Raw genomic sequence first — 20,596 nt, forward strand, 5'->3', positions numbered from 1 at the left:
GCAACTGCATCCATTGGGATATAGTAGCGAGTTCCAGGTCGTGGTGAAGATCGACGGTCGAAATTCTCATGAATCGCGACTGAAGCACCTGTAGCCGGTGGATATGGGCGGGGCATAATGCCCAAAGACTATCCTAGCGAATGTCATGCACGGTCGGATGCAGGCCTTGTACAGTGTCACCTTGTGTCTAAGCGACATGTATCTCGACGGAATTTTGCCAAGGGATGGCTTGTCCGTATAGGGCAAAGAGAACTGCGACGCTTTTCTCGGGATTTATTTGGAAGCCCTATTTCTGGAACTATTCGCCTATCGACGTAGTTGCGGCGACTGGAGCGACTGGAGTCTGTCCACGATGACACCTCTGTCTTTGTGAGTGGTATAGAGAGCGGTGTCAGCGGTGACGCAACTCGAAAGCAATCGTATCGTAGAAGAGCTACGCCGTAGGGCACATGGAGCAGTTTTCTCGTAGCTCATACTTATACTTCGTGCTTGGTTAAAAGTCAAATTTATTTTACAACTTGCGGAATTTGAACACCATCTGGAGAGGAAGTTCCCTAAAGAAAGAGGATATTTAACTCAATTGTTAATTAATGTTAAACTGAAACAGTTGTCTTAATCATATTTATTCATTTGTCTACAGGAATGGAAGCAATAATGTCCGAGTTCTTCAACGATACAACAACTGCATTCTATATCATCATTATCGTGTGGATAGCAGACCAGTATGACGCCATATGCTGTCATACAGCCATCGCCAAACGACACTGGCTTCGGTAAGTAAATTAAATAATCTATTAACATCTACATTGTGTGTAGAACTCATGACACTAGAAGCGCTATTAGTTAATAATAGTGAATACTTGCTATTTGTATTCCGTGTGACTTTGTTAACATGAGAACGGGTCATAATTTAGGTTTCTGTCTGAGAATTTAAAAAATTGGCTTTAAGTTACTAAAATTACAAAGAACTCACCTAACTTTACAAATCAAATTATTTGACTCTATAGGTAAAAACCATCTCTTTCTTTTAAATATTGTATATGCTGCGTTAAAAAGGGACACATAAATCTTTCTTAGTACTCACTAAATCTAGACAACAGTGCGACCAATGTTTCTATGAATAATAAATTGTATCACAGTAGTAATCTAGGGGCGGCTTCAATATAAAATTAACCTCCTTATTCATAAAAACTGAAACACTGTTTTAAAGTATCCATTTCACACAATACTCATGAAAGAAAGAGACGGACTTTAGAGGATTGCAATTAGACTAATAATTTTTTTAGACCGGTGATAATTATTGTTTATGTATTTTTGCGTTAAAGAGTTTTAAAATTGTTCAATTTTATAATTATTCTTATATTTTTAAATAGCTTAATCTTGACGTCAGTGTATATTTCCAGATGTCGATGTTAATATTTATTAAACGACCGAAATAGGTTTTTTAAGGGGATTGATATTGACTTTTACTGTTAATTTATTGAGAGTTCCTCACGTGTAGATCGTTATTAATTAGTGTATTGGTATGGCATTATTAATGTCGCTACCAGTTCACAGAATTAAGTTGCATCGTTTGTTCAGATATGCAACATTGGAAATCATATCATTTATGAAAAATTTAGACTCAGTTCTTTATCAGTCTTAAGCACGTAACCACATTTGGAAACTATATTATATTTATTGTACATATATTGATTATACTCATTATATATATTATATTGATTAGATACAAGTTTAAAGGACCAGTTCAATAGTTTATTTTTGCATACACTGAATATCTAATTACGTTAAAGAAATGTTGTCCGTAATATAGCAAATTAAAAATTATATCATTAAGTGCAATATGCGTTTAAAAACAATAAATAAATCAATGGCGCTAAGACCTTTTTAGGTCTCGGCCTCAAATTTCTGAATCTGTATCATGATCATTTCTTAATCGAATAGGCAAATAGGTGATCAGCCTTCGGTGCCTGACGCACGCCGTCGACTTCTTGGGTCTACGGCAAGCCGGTTTCCTCACAATGTTTTCCTGCATCGTTCAAGTTAAATGCGCACATAGAAAGAAAATCCATTGGTCCAGAGCTGGGGCTCGAACCTACGACCTCAGGGATGAGAGTCGAACGGTGAAGCCACTAGGCCAACACTGTTATGCAGTATGCGTTTGCGTCACACAATTTTAAGGCTAATTTTAATTGGTTAAACAGAAATTGAACCGGGAACCTCCTCATCAATTTAGCCTCCTCATAACGACATAGCCACAAGTAAAAAAAAACTATAAATACAATCATCAATCAACTGTTATTAAATTGCAATTGTCATATCACAAAACATTGTGTTATACCTGCAATAAAATCCTTTCACTCATACGGAATCGCTGTTTAGCTGGATATGCATGAATTTCGTTTTGTTGTATTATGCCTCATTGGAATTAAAGTCATACTGGCATTGTGCATTGTTCACAAAGCTTTGACATTTGTGCACTTTAATTGACTTATAGTATCGTGTTTCCTTTGTCTATTATACAGATTAATCTGACTTAAAGCACTTAATAGCTTTTCTTCTGGCTGTACTTGGAAACATTAAAAAGATAAATCATGCACAAGGTATGTAACCTAACATTAGTTAAGTTACACACACTATCAGTTTTTGTAGTGGGAGTGCCATGCTGTTGCTTTCGGGCTTCAGCCAATCGGGCAGGCACGACCGGGGCAGTACCACTGTCTCACAGAAAACCGGCGTGAAGTGATGCAATAGGTTCATCTTATTGTACTCGCGTTTCGTGCGGTGAGTGAGACTCCCGGAGCCCATCAATTCCCCCCTCCCCCAGAATATGAAGATGCAGTTTAAACAGAGATTACCCCAGGGGGGTACCACACGTTTCCGCTGTGGAGAATCCCCCTCTGAGCGTCCATCATCGGAACAATCAGTATTCGGTGGTGGATGCACAGGCTGCCCTTCGTATTCTGGGGTGGGCAAAAACTGCTCAAAAAACTATAAGTTTCGATCTCGGGGCAAACGGAAGAATTTACCGAAGGCATCCCCTTCCACGCTCTCAGTGGACTTTACCAATGTTAGGGGGCTCAACTCTAATCTTAACGCGGTTCACTTTCACCTCGAAACTGCGAAGCCGGCCTTATTCTTCCTTACTGAGACTCAGATATCCTTCCCGGCTGATACTTCCTACCTCTCCTACCCGGGGTACAAATTGGAACATTCATTTGTGCCGCGGGCGGGAGTTTGCGTGTACGTCAGAGAGGATATCTGTTCTCGTCGCCTCGGGTCGCTTGAAGGAAGGGACCTATCTAGCCTCTGGCTGCGCGTAGACTGCGATGACCATCCGCGATTCTACGCATGCCTGTATAGGTCCCATAGCGGAAATACCGAAACTGAGCGACTCATTGAGCACATCCAAATGGCTACAGATTCCCTGCTCGAAGGGGTTCCTACCGCTGAAATCGTGATACTTGGCGATTTTAACGCTCACCATGCCGATTGGCTCGGTTCGGAAACCACCGATCACGCGGGAAGATCCTTTCACGACTTTGCTTTAGCTTACGACCTGTCACAAATGGTCCCTGCGATTACGCGAATACCAGATGTGGATGGTCATAAACCCTCTTTGTTGGACCTTCTGCTGACCTCACATCCGGAGACCTATCAAGTCTCTGTTGACCCGCCATTGGGTTCATCGGATCATTGTGTGGTCCGGAGTACTGTGCCTACTACGCGCCCTCCTCGGCCCCGTTTTTCGGGTTGTCGTCGTATTTGGCACTATCGGTCAGCAGATTGGGATGGGATGCGGTCTTTCTTTGCGTCCTACCCTTGGGGGCCTATGTGCTTTTCGTCGGAAGCTCCAGATTCCGTCGCTGCCTCTGTCGCCGAAGTGGTTCTGCAGGGCATGGAACTTTTTATTCCATTCTCTGCGGTGCCGATCGGTAGCAGGTCACAGCCCTGGTTTAAGCGTTCTTGCAAGGCGGCATCGCGTCGAAAGCGAGAATGCTTTAATGCATGGGCGGAGGCGGCGATATCTCGTGATGCCAATACCAGCGAACATAAAAAAGCATATAACTCAGCCTCCAGGTCCTTCAAACGGGAAATCGCTAAGGCAAAGTCAGAGCACATCGCCAGATTTGGCGAGAGATTGGCCCAACTCCCTTCTGGGACTCGAGCCTTCTGGTCTCTCGCCAAAGCTGTACAAGGGAATTTTTGTCAGCCATCGATACCACCGCTGCACAGAGAGGATGACTCGCTCGCCCACACTGCGAAGGAGAAGGCCGACCTCTTGGGCTGTCTCTTTGCGTCCAACTCGACTTTGGATGACCGGGGGAGATCACCACCGGCGATTTCGCGGTGTGATAACTCAATGCCGGAAATCACATTCCAGCAACGTGCTGTTCGGAGAGCACTATCTTCCTTGGACATTCATAAGTCGAGCGGGCCGGATGGTATCCCTCCAATTGTGCTGCGTACATGTGCTCCTGAGTTGGCTCCGGTCCTGACGCGCCTTTTCCGGTACCTGTACTCGCTCGGCACTGTCCCGAAGTGCTGGAAGACCGCTTCGATACATCCGATCCCTAAAAAAGGCGATCGCACTGATCCATCCAACTATCGCCCAATCGCAATAACCTCCTTGTTCTCCAAAATAATGGAATCCATTATTAATGGCCAGCTCTTGAGTTATCTAGAGGGCCACCAGCTGATTAGCGATTATCAGTACGGCTTTCGTCGTGGTCGTTCAGCTGGCGACCTTCTAGTATACCTTACTCATAGATGGGCAGAGGCAATTGAGTCCAAGGGGGAGGCACTAGCGGTTAGTTTGGACATAGCGAAAGCCTTCGATCGGGTGTGGCACAAAGCACTGCTCTCGAAGCTACCAGCCTACGGGCTTCCTGAGAAATTATGCGACTGGATCTCCAGCTTTCTAGCCGATCGGAGCATCAAGGTCGTCGTCGACGGAGCATGTTCCGACCTTAAACCCGTGAATGCTGGGGTCCCACAAGGCTGTGTTCTGTCCCCGACCCTGTTTCTTCTGCATATCAATGACATGTTGCAACTTAGCAACATTCATTGCTATGCGGACGACAGCACTGGGGATACTCTTTACACTGGCCGGGCAGGTATTTCTCGGGCAGTTGTCGATGAGTACCGGAACAAACTTGTGTCTGAAGTCGAAACTCTTTTACGTGGAGTCTCGGACTGGGGTAGACTAAACCTAGTCCAATTTAACCCCAAGAAGACACAAGTTTGCGCGTTTTCCGCGAAAAAAATACCCTTTGTCGCTACTCCTCTTTTCGAAAACACTCTTCTTGAAGCCACAGCCAGCATCGGAATACTTGGCGTTGACATATCGAACGACGTTCAGTTTCGCGGTCATTTGGAGGGAAAGGCTAAATTAGCCTCCAAAAAGCTTGGTGTGCTCAGCAAGGCGAGACGGTACTTCACTCCGGGCCACCGCCTGCAACTCTATAAAGCGCAAATACGGCCCCACATGGAATACTGTTCTCACCTCTGGGCGGGGGCTCCCCAGTACCAGCTCCTTCCACTTGACCGTATCCAACGAAGAGCGGTTCGAATCGTCGATGACCAATCCCTCTCCGAGCGGCTCGATCCTTTGGCGTTGCGTAGAGATGTGGGGTCACTCTGCATCTTCTACCGCATTTACCATGGAGAGTGTTCAGAGGAGTTGTTCGGATTAATACCTGCAGCTGAGTTTCAGCATCGGACGTCGAGGCAAAATACAAAATTCCACCCGTATCACCTCGACGTCCGACGTTCCACGACTGAGCGTTTCTCAAGGCAATTTTTGCCGCGCACCACCGCTATGTGGAACCAGCTGCCCACTGAAGTATTTCCGAACCAATTCGACTTAGGGTCCTTCAAGAAAAGAGCGTACAAATTCTTAAAAGGCCGGCAACGCACTCGCGAGCCCTCTGGCATTGAGAGTGTCCATGGGCGGCGGTATCACTTAACATCAGGTGAGCCTCCTGCCCGTTTGCCCCCTATTTTATAAAAAAAAAAAAAAAAAAAAACACCTATATACACATACACACACATATATATATATTATCATATGTTAGTAATCTTACAACTTAGTTTTAAAAACCCATACATAAGTCAAGTTAGATTTTTGTTAATCCAGTATTGCACCCTCAGTAACCCTAATTTTATGTAAGCTCATGTTTTAAATGATTAAAGGCAGTTTACACTTGGATCAAACAAAGAGTTTCATTTATTTGAACATTTCTCTAACAACCGTCAATAACTTAACTCATGTTAAAACTATGGTTTTCTTCACCGTACGAACAAGTGTTTATTGTGCACCTACACGATTAAGCCGAATTATACTGTGTTTATTTATTATTTATTTATAAGTAATAATATATAGGTTTATTTCACAAAATGCTCAGATTAAGATTGGCCAAAATTATTAACTTTTATACCCATTCATTGTTAGCAGTAAGAAACATTATACTCCGATAATGTTCCCTTTTAAACTTACCTAAGTTATTATATTATTTCGAGGGTAAAGGCAGGTATAATTTCATTGTATTGAAAAATGTTTTAATGAAAGTGAATTTTTAAACATAAAGGCGTGGTGTTTTTCTTTAGAAATCCTTATACAGCCAGGAATCATGGTCTGAATGATGAGACTACTTAATATTACATTAAGCTTCAATCCAAATTATCCCTATACTAAAGTAAATAAAATATTTTTTTATACTTAAGCGACAATGTCTAAAGAAAAAAACTTTATTGCCATAATATTTTGTAATAATGTATTATTTATTACATACATACATACATATATTATCCTTACGATAACGTCGAGAAAAATGAAAAGAAAATATAATGAAGTATTAAACATACAATATCGCTGCTGTGAATATATAAATACGTCAATAGTGTCGGAGGCAGCATTCAGTAGGCGCAAAGCCTTTAATAATGAGGATCTGTGCATCAGACTGGTTCTGGTCTATGGTATCGCAAATAACCCTCGCCTTCGCCGTCACACGGTTCTTATATTTTTTATAACCAAATTATATAAATGGGACTTAACTCTCTTCGTTGAAAGTCTGATGTCAGGGATCGATGTAGTTTACCCACTAAAACGGGTACTTCAACCACAACCGCATTTCAATAAGCATAAGTTAACTTACAAATCATAATATTGTATGGGCATACGTCTAAACATTTGGTACTCAAATTTTATAACTGTGATAACTGTATAATCTATAATTGAGAGGCTCACGTTCGCAAGTGTCCGATTCGTAATATTCCCCAAGGATCACGAAACTTAGTACAAATAGTTGGAGGACTTTGTTTTTACGCCTTGTACCGTGTGCCTCTTTAATCAAAAGGCGTCCGGGCACGAAGTAATTTGGCTGGTCGTCCGCGAAAGCAATAAGGAGAGAGCTATTAAAACAAGCGCAAATAAAGCAAATTGAAAACGGCACCGCTTCACCCCTGAAGGGGAGTTAGTTTAGCCCCCCCCCGCGCTCCGTAAAAACAACCCTATGTTGTCTAGAGACCTCTAGGATGTTGTATTCTTAAAAGAAGATTTAAACTGCAATGCATTGATGCCTTTAATAGGAGCACTGTTGGCTGACGGTTAATTGTTCTATGCTTGACTCTGTGGTCGACCAACTTGTAATTAATAAGTTTGTTTCTGTGGTTTTATAACGAATCATTATTTATGTAATTCGTTTTTCTTTTGTTTCGCATCCTTGACATTAAGTGTCCATGGGCGGCGGTATTACTAGCTTCGGGTGATGGTGAAACCTGTCCGTTTGCCCCGATTTCTATTTAAAAAAATGTATGTAAACATTTACAATATGTTAAGTATAAACGTATAGAAAAGGTCTTTAATTAAATTTATTTATGAAATAATTTTATTAGTCTAGAAAAGCACTAGCCAGTGGAGTAAAAATTCAATTCAGGTCGCCTGTATTGTTACAGGATACGGCAATATTAGAAGTAAGTTCTTTGTCAATTTAACTTTGTCATTCTTCTCTTCGTAATAATGTATTATGAGTACACTTTGTACGCTTCTTCGCGTCTACAATTAAATTAGTATGGAAACACTTTTCTGACATAATAATGAATACATATTTTTATGCAACGCGCAGATATATAGAAGTGTGTATTCATTTATCCTTCACTATTTAATTATATGATTTTGCTTTAGTTATATTAGGTCCTTACATGTGAAATTGGCGTTTTGTATGGGAGGAACATAAAGTACCTATATGTAAGTGATATTTCTTCTTTGACCAACTAAACATATTTCTCCCAAACGAATCCTTAACAAAAAGTCAAAGTTCATATTATTTATGATACATTTACCGATCAGTGAGTTTTCCATTCAATTGTATTTCACAATGAACGATTCCTATAGATAGTATATGAAGATGTTCTCGTGTGTAATTCTAGAGAGGCCTCCCTCTAGTCCTGTGGTCCCACAAAATCGTCGTCAGAATGACGAGAGGCGTCCCGCATAAATCTCAGCGACCGCCAATTAAGGCCCGCCCCGACAGTTTGTCTACAGCGACGGTGATTGCTTTCACCGAGACACGCATTTCCAAACACTCAATCGATAACCCGATACTGATAAGTGATGAATGTTTGCTAGTGTAATTTGGCTAAACATAAAGCCTTTCCAGATGGTGACGAAAAAGCGCGGACGGTACAAGATTGCAAATTTATTTTGCTTAAAGTTACATCACCAAAGGCTTACAAAAAATTTTTGCGGGTCATGAAGTAGATCTTTGAGATATTGTGAAGCGAACTTTAATTGAATATATTTTTTACTCTATGACAGGGGCCTAAGTTTATAGCTTACAGTGCGCATTGTGAAATACGCCTTGTATGTGCTCCTCAATGGCGTCAAGTCTTGGACGTTGACAGAGACTATGTCTAAAAACGAATACCGTTCGAGTTCTAGCTTAATAGATGTATGCTTAAAATATTTTGGACAGACCCCACATGAAATACAACCGTGCTGGCCAGAATGCAGATTTTAATATTTACACCTTAAAATTCAAACTTCTCTCTAACTCTTAGTTGAAGAATCTGAGACTGGTGAAAGTACAAAATTCTTGTAAAGCGGTCATGATTATCACTAACCTTCGAAAGGAGATGGTACCATACGAAGAAAATATGAATTACGGATATTATTATATTGCGTATATATGCTTATAGTCTATAGTCACCGTGAAAATATGATCTATTATCATTGCATTTTAAATCTAACATTCAGTAATATCTAAAGTCAACACCTAATTAGCCCGTATTAGACACGAGTATAATTTAGAAAGCGCGAGACGGTTGTTAGGAGAGTTCTCGTATGTCATTTTAAGGATGTGCCAAATTGAAGGCTCCACCGGGCGTCATAGTGAGGGGAGACTGATTTATGCCGAGGGGCCTTCGCGCCTCGCCTTCGATTATAGGTTTATTCACTCGGTCGAGGTCAATTTATTATAAACTGACTCCCATTCAATATGGATATAAAAACTGTGTCGTTTAATAAATATTGTTAAGTTCGCTGTGGAACAACTCTGCTCCTCAGAATAATGCTGAGCCAGGGACAATTACAACCACAGCACACACGCATTACACAATTAAACCTTTTTCTTTAAAAAAATTGTTACCTCTCATTTTTTTAAATTAATTTAAAATTTTGATTATTGTTATTTTATGTGTTTCTGTGTGTGTGTTTTGTTAGTAATTAATGTTATGTCTATGTAATTTTTTTGTTAATTTTGTTTTTATTAAAAAGGATAGGTCATTCTATCGTGAGTGAAGTATCTTTAATATTACTTATAGTTTTGTAATTGCTTTAGTAGTAAATTATTATTGTGCTTTTGTACGTTTTAGAAAAAAATGTACCGTCATGATAGTTGTTAGTAAAATGTTAAATAACATATTATTTAAAAATATACAGTATTCCATTTTTCTCCTCTATTTACTCGATACGATGCACTTTCACATCTTGCTAAAATTATACTACTCTTAGAAAAAAACAATATTTGCTAGCGCGTTATGTCACCTAACTATGATAAGACAAAAACAACTTTATTATTTACACTGATATTCTGTTAAAACTTATATAACACAATGAAAATTAGATATCTAACTATTTACAAACCGCCACCTGCACCACCTTTACACTTGTCATAACCTTTGAGGCGTGTCGCGAATATGGACGGCTGTTGGCAAGCGTTAATTACGCTTGACCGACAATCGTACACCCCTTACTGTCTTTAAGATACAATCTTTCCACTCATCGCCAAGTGACAGCATGTTTGCGATTCAGCTGAACCGCTGTCATGTGTCGATTAGTTTCATTTACTTTGAAAATATATAGTATTTTTTATGTTTTCCGTGGGTATATTTTTTCCTTTACGCTTATTAAATTTTAGTAATAAATGTTTGGCGTTATGAGCCCAAGACATACTACCATTAGTATTATGTTTCTTTGAAAGTACGTAATCAGTGACACATACGAAAAAAAATCTGCTACAATTACTTTTGTTCTTCTTGAAGTCAGGATCTGTGGCCTATATGCGAAATGGCAACCCAATTATGGATTATAAGCGACTTTATTCACGTATATAACAAATAATATACTCAACAAGTTGATATGGGTCTTCGTACCGATTTGGATATATATATCGGTCATATACTAATTTTGATATAAACTATAACACCTCGAATAGACGAAAGAAGGAAAAGAAAAGGGGTTTTGGAGTATTCAATTTTTTTACTTAATCCCTTTTTATTGAATAATATATAATAATACTTGCCGAGCCAAGCTCTCGTTGCTTTAATGGTAATCACATTCATAGTACGTGACTACTATACATTCACTATTGTCTTTTGTTAACATAGCTTTTACACATTAAGAAAACACTTTTTAAACGGATTGAAGCTATGTATTATTGTTATAAACTTATTATTAACTTCGAGAATGTTGTGTTATCTGTATTTACAGCTGTGATACTTTTGACATTCAACACCTTTTGTCTTCAGTCACCGTGACCACGCACGCGAAACGTCGGAAAAATTTAAATTTAAAATTATGGAAATAATTATAAGTTTATAATAATAATACATAGCTTCAATCCGTTTAAAAAGTGTTTTCTTAATGACTACTATACATCTGTTTACGCATCGTAAGGCACGTATGTTATGAACGAATTCAAAATGTCACAAATGAGCATTCGCTGTGGTGACAGGCGAGCCCTCCAGTCTGTCGTCGAGATGCAAATGAGTAAGCTAGGCGCCGAGGGTAGGCGCCGACGTGACGTTACACCGATTATGCTTTAGTCTTTATTAATTTGTGCGAAACAATTGAACTTGGATGAACATCGGTGCAAGCTATTAAAAGGCAAGAAAGGTGTCATATTAGTTTTTGTAAACAACGGCAACAGACATCTTAGGTTAAGTCTCTAGCGAGCTATGACGTGTGCGTAAACACAAGAAATGAAACTTTTAAAAGATTGTATTACACGGATGGCTGGAGGTTTAATGTCGAGTATCTTGGTGGTGAACATCCGTCGTTTAGATTTAAACATTTCAGTTGCCAAATGCCTAAGTATTGTTTTTTTGTCGGAAATTTTAATTAGAGTTCTTTTGATACGTCAACACGTATATGTATTTAGCATTACACTGAACGTAGTTTTTAAAATTTGTAACAACGTTTCTTCGTTAAATGTATTTTGAAACCAAGAGTTAATCCCTAAGAAGTAATAGTTTTGTACGAAATTGTTGAACAGAGCAATTACATTAGGTAACGTAATCGGTCGTAATGAAGTTAAGCGTAGCCGACGGATCAGTGCGACTACGCCCTCAATTAAAATCTCATTATGTACGACACTCCATACTGTTGATTATGGATCAAGACAAGCCGCTAACAACTTGATTAAAATTGACTTTGCAAGTTCAGTGGACAACTTCGAAATATGAACATTTATAATAGCAACATCATAATTTATGATGTCGTTTCTTTTAGTATGGTTTATACTTTTAACTATAATCACTGTATTGATGTTTATAAATAAAGCTTTATTTACATTTAAGAACTCCCAGGAGCTTTTAAACGAGGGCAGGTAAAATTCTTATTTCTTACCCCTTTTCTTCAAATCCATTTAAAATCCTTTTGCCTCGAACATCCGATGGATTATTAGCTAATTATTCCTTTAGCGAGAAATGTTTTTGTTTTATTTTTACAAATTAAATCCATTTCTAATTGGCTGAATTATTTACAACAACCTTGTTTATAAGACTGTCTATTTAACGAAACAAATGAACTTAAAAATATAAAATAAATAATCTATAAATACACAACGAATAGAATTTAAAACATTACTTGACGTTTGAAATTATTTCTTTCCATATTTTTTCTTAAAAGCTTGAAAACTAAATATAGCAGTCGATTGTGTTTTGTTTTATTAGAAGTCGATTATGAAAATGACATGTTAGCGTGCTCTCAGCTGTCTCGATTCGCGACGTCTTGTGGGGCGCGTAATGATAAACAAATGAACAAACATGAGACGCTACGTCGATTCGACGTACCCTTTCGCCGTATATTTAAGTGCTTTAGAGCTTTTATTGGTAGAGATGAAATTGTCAGTTTGATTGGACATATAATTGTAAATGTGTTGTGTGTAAATTGTACCTCACAGTGAACCTAGTTTATTGAATCAATAGCTGGTGCAACGCTATCACCGTTAAACTTAAAACCAGACACTTGTTTTGAATCCAAAGCTCACGTTGGGTCACAGCAGAGTTCTAAAAGAAAGATATGTTACTAATATTATTTCTTACGTCTTTATGACCGATTTTAGTCACGACTACTTCCGTATTTGTTACAGTATGCTCACTGTCTAATTAATCATAATAACTGGTGAAATAATTCGCTTGCTCATAGCCCGACTCGACGAAGCGTACGCAAGTTATAAAACACATAATCTCCATTTCACCTTACTTGAACGTCACCGGGTTTTAATTGCATAATACATTTACTGATGCCGATCGATGGACACTTGATGGTAAAATTGTAAGACAGCTAGCCTCTAGACGCTATGTAAACCTCGTTGGGGTCAAAGCCTTAAGGTGATCGGTCGAGTGGCAATTGTTTGAGCTGGGCGCGCCCACCACGCCAATGTTTGCGGCCTGTGTTTGACCGTCTTCTTTATGGTGACTGCCACTTCGCTTTACGGACCATAAATAAATTTTTGTCAGTTCCTATTTAAAAAAAAGCGTTCATTCTTTTCTTACAAAATTTATGTGACCACATTTAAAATGCTTAGTATCGCATAATATACATATACGTTTTCAAGATGTTTTCTACTAAATTAAAATTTTTATTTAACTTGTTCATTAAAAGTAATATGCCGTAAATAAAATTACCCTCCCATAATGTGTGGCGTACACAATCCCTATACACGTGGTATTAAATACTTAGAAGGCAAATTGTTTTATGTTTTCATGTTCATCCCCTAAGATCCTCTATGTTTTATTTTATTGATGAAAGTATAATAAATGTTTTGTTTAAGTATTTACACAGAAAACAATTCCCTTGTGTTATTAATTTTCAAGTAGTCTGAAGTGTGGAATAATTTTATGAAATGTTTAATATCATTATTGTTTACAAGTATATAATTATCTTCAATTGCCAGAACCTATATTATTTGTTACATATTAACGAAGATATTTTTTCAATAATAATTTTATAGTAACCATTTTAACAATTCCCTACCATAGGTCAATGTTTATTCATAGCCATTAATATTTGTCTTAAATGTTAGAAATATTGAGGTGAGTTGAGGTGAGCCTCCTCGTTTGCCCTCTAAATAATATCTTTGTTTTATTAGAAGTCGTTTATATATTTTTTTATAATATAAATGATCTTAATTCATTAATATTTCAATATTTAAAAATGTTTCTTGAATTTTTTTAAGGGTATTTGTAAATTGTTCTACGTAATTTCTTTAAGACCTACACGAGCTCGGATTTTCCGTTCCTGATTTTCATATTGAAAAGTTCTTTGAAAACAAAACATGCCTTTCATTAGTTCTTACAAAGGCTCCACGCGTTCACAGTATTTCATTACTAATATCATATTTGAAAAATAATGCCAGAGAGTTTATACTTAGTAAAATATTGTCCTATATAGTTATACATAACAATAGATTTTATTTCCAATACTTAATTATGAATATTGAAGTTTCATTTATATGGATCCTAAAAAAATAACTTTCAACTGTAGGTAAAATACGATGTAACATTTCGGAACAATCATATGCTTGCATTGTCAAGTTTTGGTTTGTCCACTGTTGGATATAGGCCTCCTTCGTCTTGTGTCTGTCATGGGTGACGTATACTGGTTATAATTTGCTGTATTATATTATCATTGAACATTCTTAGAAATTTCAGTGTTTTGAACGAAAATATGTAGTTTTCGTGTTCAACATGTGTTTCTTCTTTTTTAGTATCAGAGAGGCACAGAATATCCTACTTTTTGTTCTGCAGAGCATATTTCTATTCCTTTTAACGGCCGTTGTCCACGACCTTACATTAATTGTAGAAATATATGCGCGTTGAATATGTTATTTTTTAAATAAATATTTTTTACTTATACAGCTTGCTCATGTCTCCTTTGTCATAAATTAAACCTCGCAGAATTTTAATTTTTCTAACGCCAAAGTGCAAAAAAGATAATAACTATAATATAATAACTATGTTTTCTGCCTTAATTCGGCATAATCAATAATTATGCCGAATATTATGATTTTTTATTATGACACTACATCCTTTTAAGTCTGGGCTCAGATATGTATCTGTTCCGTTATCATTTCTAATAGGCAAGTAGGTGATCAACCTGTGCCTGACACATGTCGTCGACTCTTGATTCTTGAGTCTTGAGTGCACAGTCAGAAATCGAACCTACATCACCATGGATGACAGTCTCACGTTATAGCCACTAGTCCAACACACAATTTCAACAATGCTAGTGATTAACTTATTAATGTTATTCGTTATTTATAAATCGTAATTATATTGATTGCAATATATGTGTTAAACTACGCCGTATAGTAGTCGAGGTAATCCGCTCAAACGAGGCTAGCTAAGGTATAAGTATGATATAATTGGCAATTGGCGTGTAGCAGACAATATACGAAGCAGGATGTTGATACCAATGGAGCGCGTCGTCTCTCTGCCAATTAATCAGTTCACCTTTCTTCCAGTTTACTGATTACGACTGGGTTATAATTAATTGTTAACTATAGTTTTAATTGAAGTTTAACTTTAACGGTAGTTTTCCCTTATTAATATTTTATTATGTTCGTTCATTATTTCGAATTTTAAACGTTAAGAACACTTTTGTCTAAGTTAGATTTTAAATTGAGAATGCTTGCTGTCATTTTCTATTTATTATATCATATGTATCACATGCTTAAATAAATTTACTAAAGAAGTAGAAAAACAAACGTATGATTAACAGTAAGAGAATAATGTTTTATCGCATTCATTTAATTGCAAAGTAACACGCGAGTGATAAGGAAACATTCAATAACTATTTAAAGTTTATAGAATGTTTTCGAATAAAGTTGTATGAGTATTTTAGCGCTGGCCAGTAGCTGTTTAAGAGATATACTCAGTTCCAGTTTTATTATGATAAATTAATGAACGATTACATCTGCGTGAAATATTTGTAGTAATAACAATTGTATGCGCGTTACTTTTGAGGCACGGTGTTCGTATTTATTTATTTAACGACAAAGCCATACTGGATGACGAAAGAAAGAAACAATTTGGATAAACTAGAACTGATGTGGCCGAATCGTTGCCGAATCTTATATAATCTTACAATTTGTCAAACATGTATTAGCCCCATTATTCATAAATAGTATAGTACAGATATAGTTTTTGTGTGTTTTCTTTTTCATGCGCTTGTCCCTTTGCAATTTAGTGTTACAATTATATTTGTGCCGAACTTCCGCACCTCTTACAGTATGTATACTTTCATAAGGTGTAATTCTGTATCTAATAAGTCGCACTGCATAAAACACTACGCAGCATTTTCCTTATTATATACAAACAGTTTTGCTTCACTTATGGTTATTTTAAAATGTTCTAGAAGAAGAATATGTATTGTTGGGGCAAATTGGGAAATTTTTCCAAGTTCAGATGTAAAAGTCGGTTGCAATTGAAACCGCAAGAAGGCGTTATTGATATGAATCCATGTAAATGTCGTTTTTGAAATGTAGTGCAATTTTGCGAATACAATCTGTGTACGTATAATTTTTCGAATATCATTGCCAAATATATAATGGCAGCTTTAATTTTAATTTTCATTAACGTAAAGATCAATTCCCGAACACTGGTAGATCAATTACTTGCCAATAAAAAAAAACCCTAATGATAAAGATGCCTTATTCGCCACTGGGAGGTCCACCAACAGGACTTCACTTACACTGTATTATATACATATGAAAGTATTCATAAAAAATATATATCTACTCACATCTATACACATACATATTATAAAATGAAGTTCTGTATTTACGCGATAAACACAAAATCTACTTTAGGTGTAATTATATGTAAAATGACTGAAATATAACGATTATTGTTGAAATATTCGCCAAAATTGTTAAAGTTCATGTAATTCAGTATTTTAGCTGCGGTTATAACAGTCAAAAACACATTTTGCCTGGACTTTTTATTTTTGTCACATATTAGTTAGTAAAATAATCAATATTCCCATACCTCGCCTCACCAAGACGCTTGCAAGTGGGGTCTTAACTATTGCGTTTAAATATCGACAGTCGTTTGCAATAGCCGATATGCGTTACAGTTTATTATAATGCACAGCGACAAGGAAAAGCTCTCTCAGGCCCCCTGGGTGTTAGCCTAGTCGGCTATTGCACTTGTGCATCGCTATTAAAAGTGAAGCTTTCGGCTTGTGTAAGTTCATGCTTTTAATGTTTCTATAAACTTTTTATATAGTTTGATTTTGGAAAAATTCACTTGGCATCAATTGACAAAACTTAATGTTCCTAGTTCCTTCGCCTCTGCGTTCAATTATATGTAATTTTTGAATGCGTAGTACCTACTAAATTTAAACCTAATTTACTATAATAATTATTAATGTCAAAATTGTAAGAAGGATCACAACAGGTGTGCTATAAACAAATTTAATGAATGACAATTCCCACTCTTATCACAGCTATCTACCCCACAACAATCACTATTTCAATATTACATTCATAATATTTCTTTATCATTTCTCTCTAGACAGCTTTACTTTGTATTGAATATATTTTAGAATTTCGCTGAATAAAATAATGGTTGTAGTGTTAAAAAACATTGTTATAATTCTTTTAGTAGTAGCTATTTCATTGTCGATAGTTCAGAGTTGAGAGCATTCTTAGTTAGTTTGTGTGGTGGTGGTTTAGTTTCGATGTAAACAAAACATCGCGGTCGCCGCAGGCGCGTGCTTTGGGCTCTGTTTGTGTTTTACATTTAGATACCGTCCTGCCTCCCTCTTGAATACACTAAAAGGGAAATGTTGATTTAAAAGTATCATGTACTAGGTAAACTGAGGAACGTAAACAGGAGTATTTTGTACTACGAGTTACTACGATCGTAGAAATGGTAGTGTACTCATGAATGGAGGGTAATTCTACACAGAAGTCTCATTAATAAATAGCATGGAATGATAGACGAAACCTGCGGGCGGTGACGCACCGCGGACGTCCAGCAGCGCGGCAATATGGCGCCACCCCCCTTAGCGATCATTGCTCGCCATTATCCCACCCGTATTAAGCCACTTAGCTCAATCATGATTAATGTTTTACCGAACGCGACCCGACCCGAGGCAAATAGAAAAGTTATTTACTCAACGCCGTAATTAGGCATTCACTGCGAGTCTTTGCGATGTCTGCGCGCCTGTCGCTGGCTAGACATGTCGGCGTGTCGATGTTCGATATTTAAATAATGCTTTTTTAAATTAAAAAAGACAGTCGCTACAGTTGCTCTGCGATCAGATTAACGATATATTGTTGATTATGCGTAAATTAATGCATAATTGGCCTAAGACTGAAACTACTCGAGTTTCTAATGTTCAAACAGCTCAAACACAGAAATAATTATATACTCAATATACGAGATGATAATTATCAATACTAAAAATGTAAATAAGCTCTCCTAATAATGTTACCAATAACAACACTAGTTTAAACTAAATAGAATTTACATAAATGCTGTATTCTTGTTATAGTATTTCTAAAGTATCGTTTTCTCATTTAATCTCGCTAATTAAAGGGATTATTTCAGACTAGTCGTGATCTTGATAATTGTGTCTGGATTTCGTTTCAAACAGCAGGAATTGATGAATTATTATTCGTAGTAACCACATTGATTATATTCTATCCAGTGTTAGAAATAGTGTATTGTTTTAAACTTCAAAGTCCTCTAAGTTATTTTGATCAGCTTTTTTGTTGTATTACTGAGGTCAAAAAATTTATATGTTGCAAATTAAATTATGTTTCGACGTAATAAGATAATAACTAAAATTTAATTAGTACCTAACATAATTAATATTATACATAAAATTAAACCAATGGAAATTAAATATATGGTATCAAGAAAAGATCAAAGAATTAAAACAACATTATTTCTAACAAGTTTTACTAAAATTCCTCACTTTTTATACCACTTATCGAGTATTATCTTAATTGGTTGTAGAATAAACATTCAAAAACAATTTCTGTAAAGAACAGCTAAGTAAAGAATTGAAAATAGAAACAGTAAACATTTTAATCCCATTTTCCAGAAAGGAATTTGATTTTTTTTCAGCGGAAAAAGAAAGATGTTTATATCACAATTTAATTGGATGCTACGGGTAAAGAAATACATTTTCTTTATTCCCCGAGGTTGAAATCGGATTTGTTAATTAAAATTAAACAGTAATTATCGGCATTGTTAAATAACGCCTATTCTTAATTTTAAATTTTAACCACACGTTCCAAGCTGATATCGGTGATTTGTATTCCTAAATATTTATTATTTGTTAACGTAACGGCAACTCAAGATTATTTTTATATTTTTAAGTCGTTGAACAATTCCCCTAACGAAGTTTCGCCGTGAAATAAAAACAAAATTAACTTTCTACGATTCTTAAGAAGCCCTAGTTGTGTGGTCTTTGAAAGTATTTTAGCACAGTAAAAATGTTTCTTCATTTTTACGTCTTTGCTTTTCATAAAGTTATATTGTTTTTTTATATAACTTATTACAATAAAAATTAATTATTCCTCAAGGGACAATAGTGCCACATTGTCAACAGCATGCTCGTAGAGGCGCTACGCTGGGTCGCACGTAGCGGTTCTACAAATCTACGAATTCACGTCACGAACACGGCCGTTTTGTTTGCGCTTCCACTCGCTTTAATACGTAATTTGTTGTGAATGCCGCGAAATTGGCATACTGACAGCGGCTGCAATTGAATGTATCAACCCAGAACACTTGTTAAAGCTCCGCTCACTGCTTTGTGCTTGGGATCGCTCGGAATGACGGTTTGATAGCTTGTTAAAATACGCTTGTTTATCAGCTCTATGTAATTGTTCTTGCAACTCGTGCACCTGTCGATTATGAAATGGTTCATTAAATTCGCGTTCTTTTTTCTAGTTTTGCAGTTTGCTTTAAATGTTAACGAAGGCATAGCTTTTAGTATCATAATTAACAGTTTTTTATTGCTTATTTATTACTGTCTAACCGAAAAAAACCCAAGCAAAAACACAAATGTCAATGTCAAATAAACCAGTGGCGCTACAACCTTTTAGATCGGGCCTCAGATTCCTGTATCTGTTTCGTGTCATTTGACGTACATTGTACAAGTAGACTTCTGTGCCTGACACACGCCGTCGTTTATGGGTTATTATTCATAGTGGTTTCCTCGCGATGTCTTCCATCACCGTAAAAAATAACCTTAGTAAAACTATTCTAAATATGTATGTGTTAATATTTGCAAATACTGATAAATAATAATAAATTAGTACTTTATGATGTCCATTCCTCGAATCTTTATGAATACAGAAGATGCGAAACGGACATTTTTGATTATTGTTTTAGTATTTCTTGACACAAATCCTAGGAAGCATTCATATACTTATATAATTGACTAATTCACATACTTATATAAGTGACTAATTCATATACATATGTACTACCGACGTTTTTTTTAAATATTAAGATGACATGTGAAGTATCAATTTAATATTACATTCAAGAAAGGATATTTTATGCAACGCTGGAAAGGACAAATGACGGGGGCAGCTCGGCGGGGTGCCGGATGTCACGGAAAAATTGTTATTTCCTACCCTCACTAGAAACCCTATTTTGATATTATTACTGACCTTTTACAGCTGATATCAACATGTTTATTAAGTGACTAGACAGTAAAGTTTGTTGTTTTTTAGTTATGAACATTAACATACAAAATAAATACAAAAATAATGACATATTCTTAAGTCCTTCGTGCAGGCATCAGAACTAAATTATTAAATTGTGTTGATCACTGGCATATCTCTTT

The 20,596-nt window shown here is 36.6% G+C and overlaps 1 protein-coding gene across 2 annotated transcripts in view; it reads left to right on the top strand.

Moving 5' to 3' along the window:
- Nucleotides 1-20,596, top strand: part of LOC123713073 (membralin) — a 92,631-nt gene that overhangs the window by 47,911 nt on the left and 24,124 nt on the right. For both annotated transcript variants that reach the window (XM_045666565.1, XM_045666566.1), the window contains exon 9: nucleotides 641-773. In XM_045666565.1, coding sequence (XP_045522521.1) covers nucleotides 641-773 — 133 coding nt within the window. The remainder of the gene's footprint in view (nucleotides 1-640; nucleotides 774-20,596) is intronic.

The sequence above is a fragment of the Pieris brassicae genome, chromosome 8 (assembly GCF_905147105.1).
Source record: "Pieris brassicae chromosome 8, ilPieBrab1.1, whole genome shotgun sequence".
Classification (NCBI taxonomy): domain Eukaryota; kingdom Metazoa; phylum Arthropoda; class Insecta; order Lepidoptera; family Pieridae; genus Pieris; species Pieris brassicae.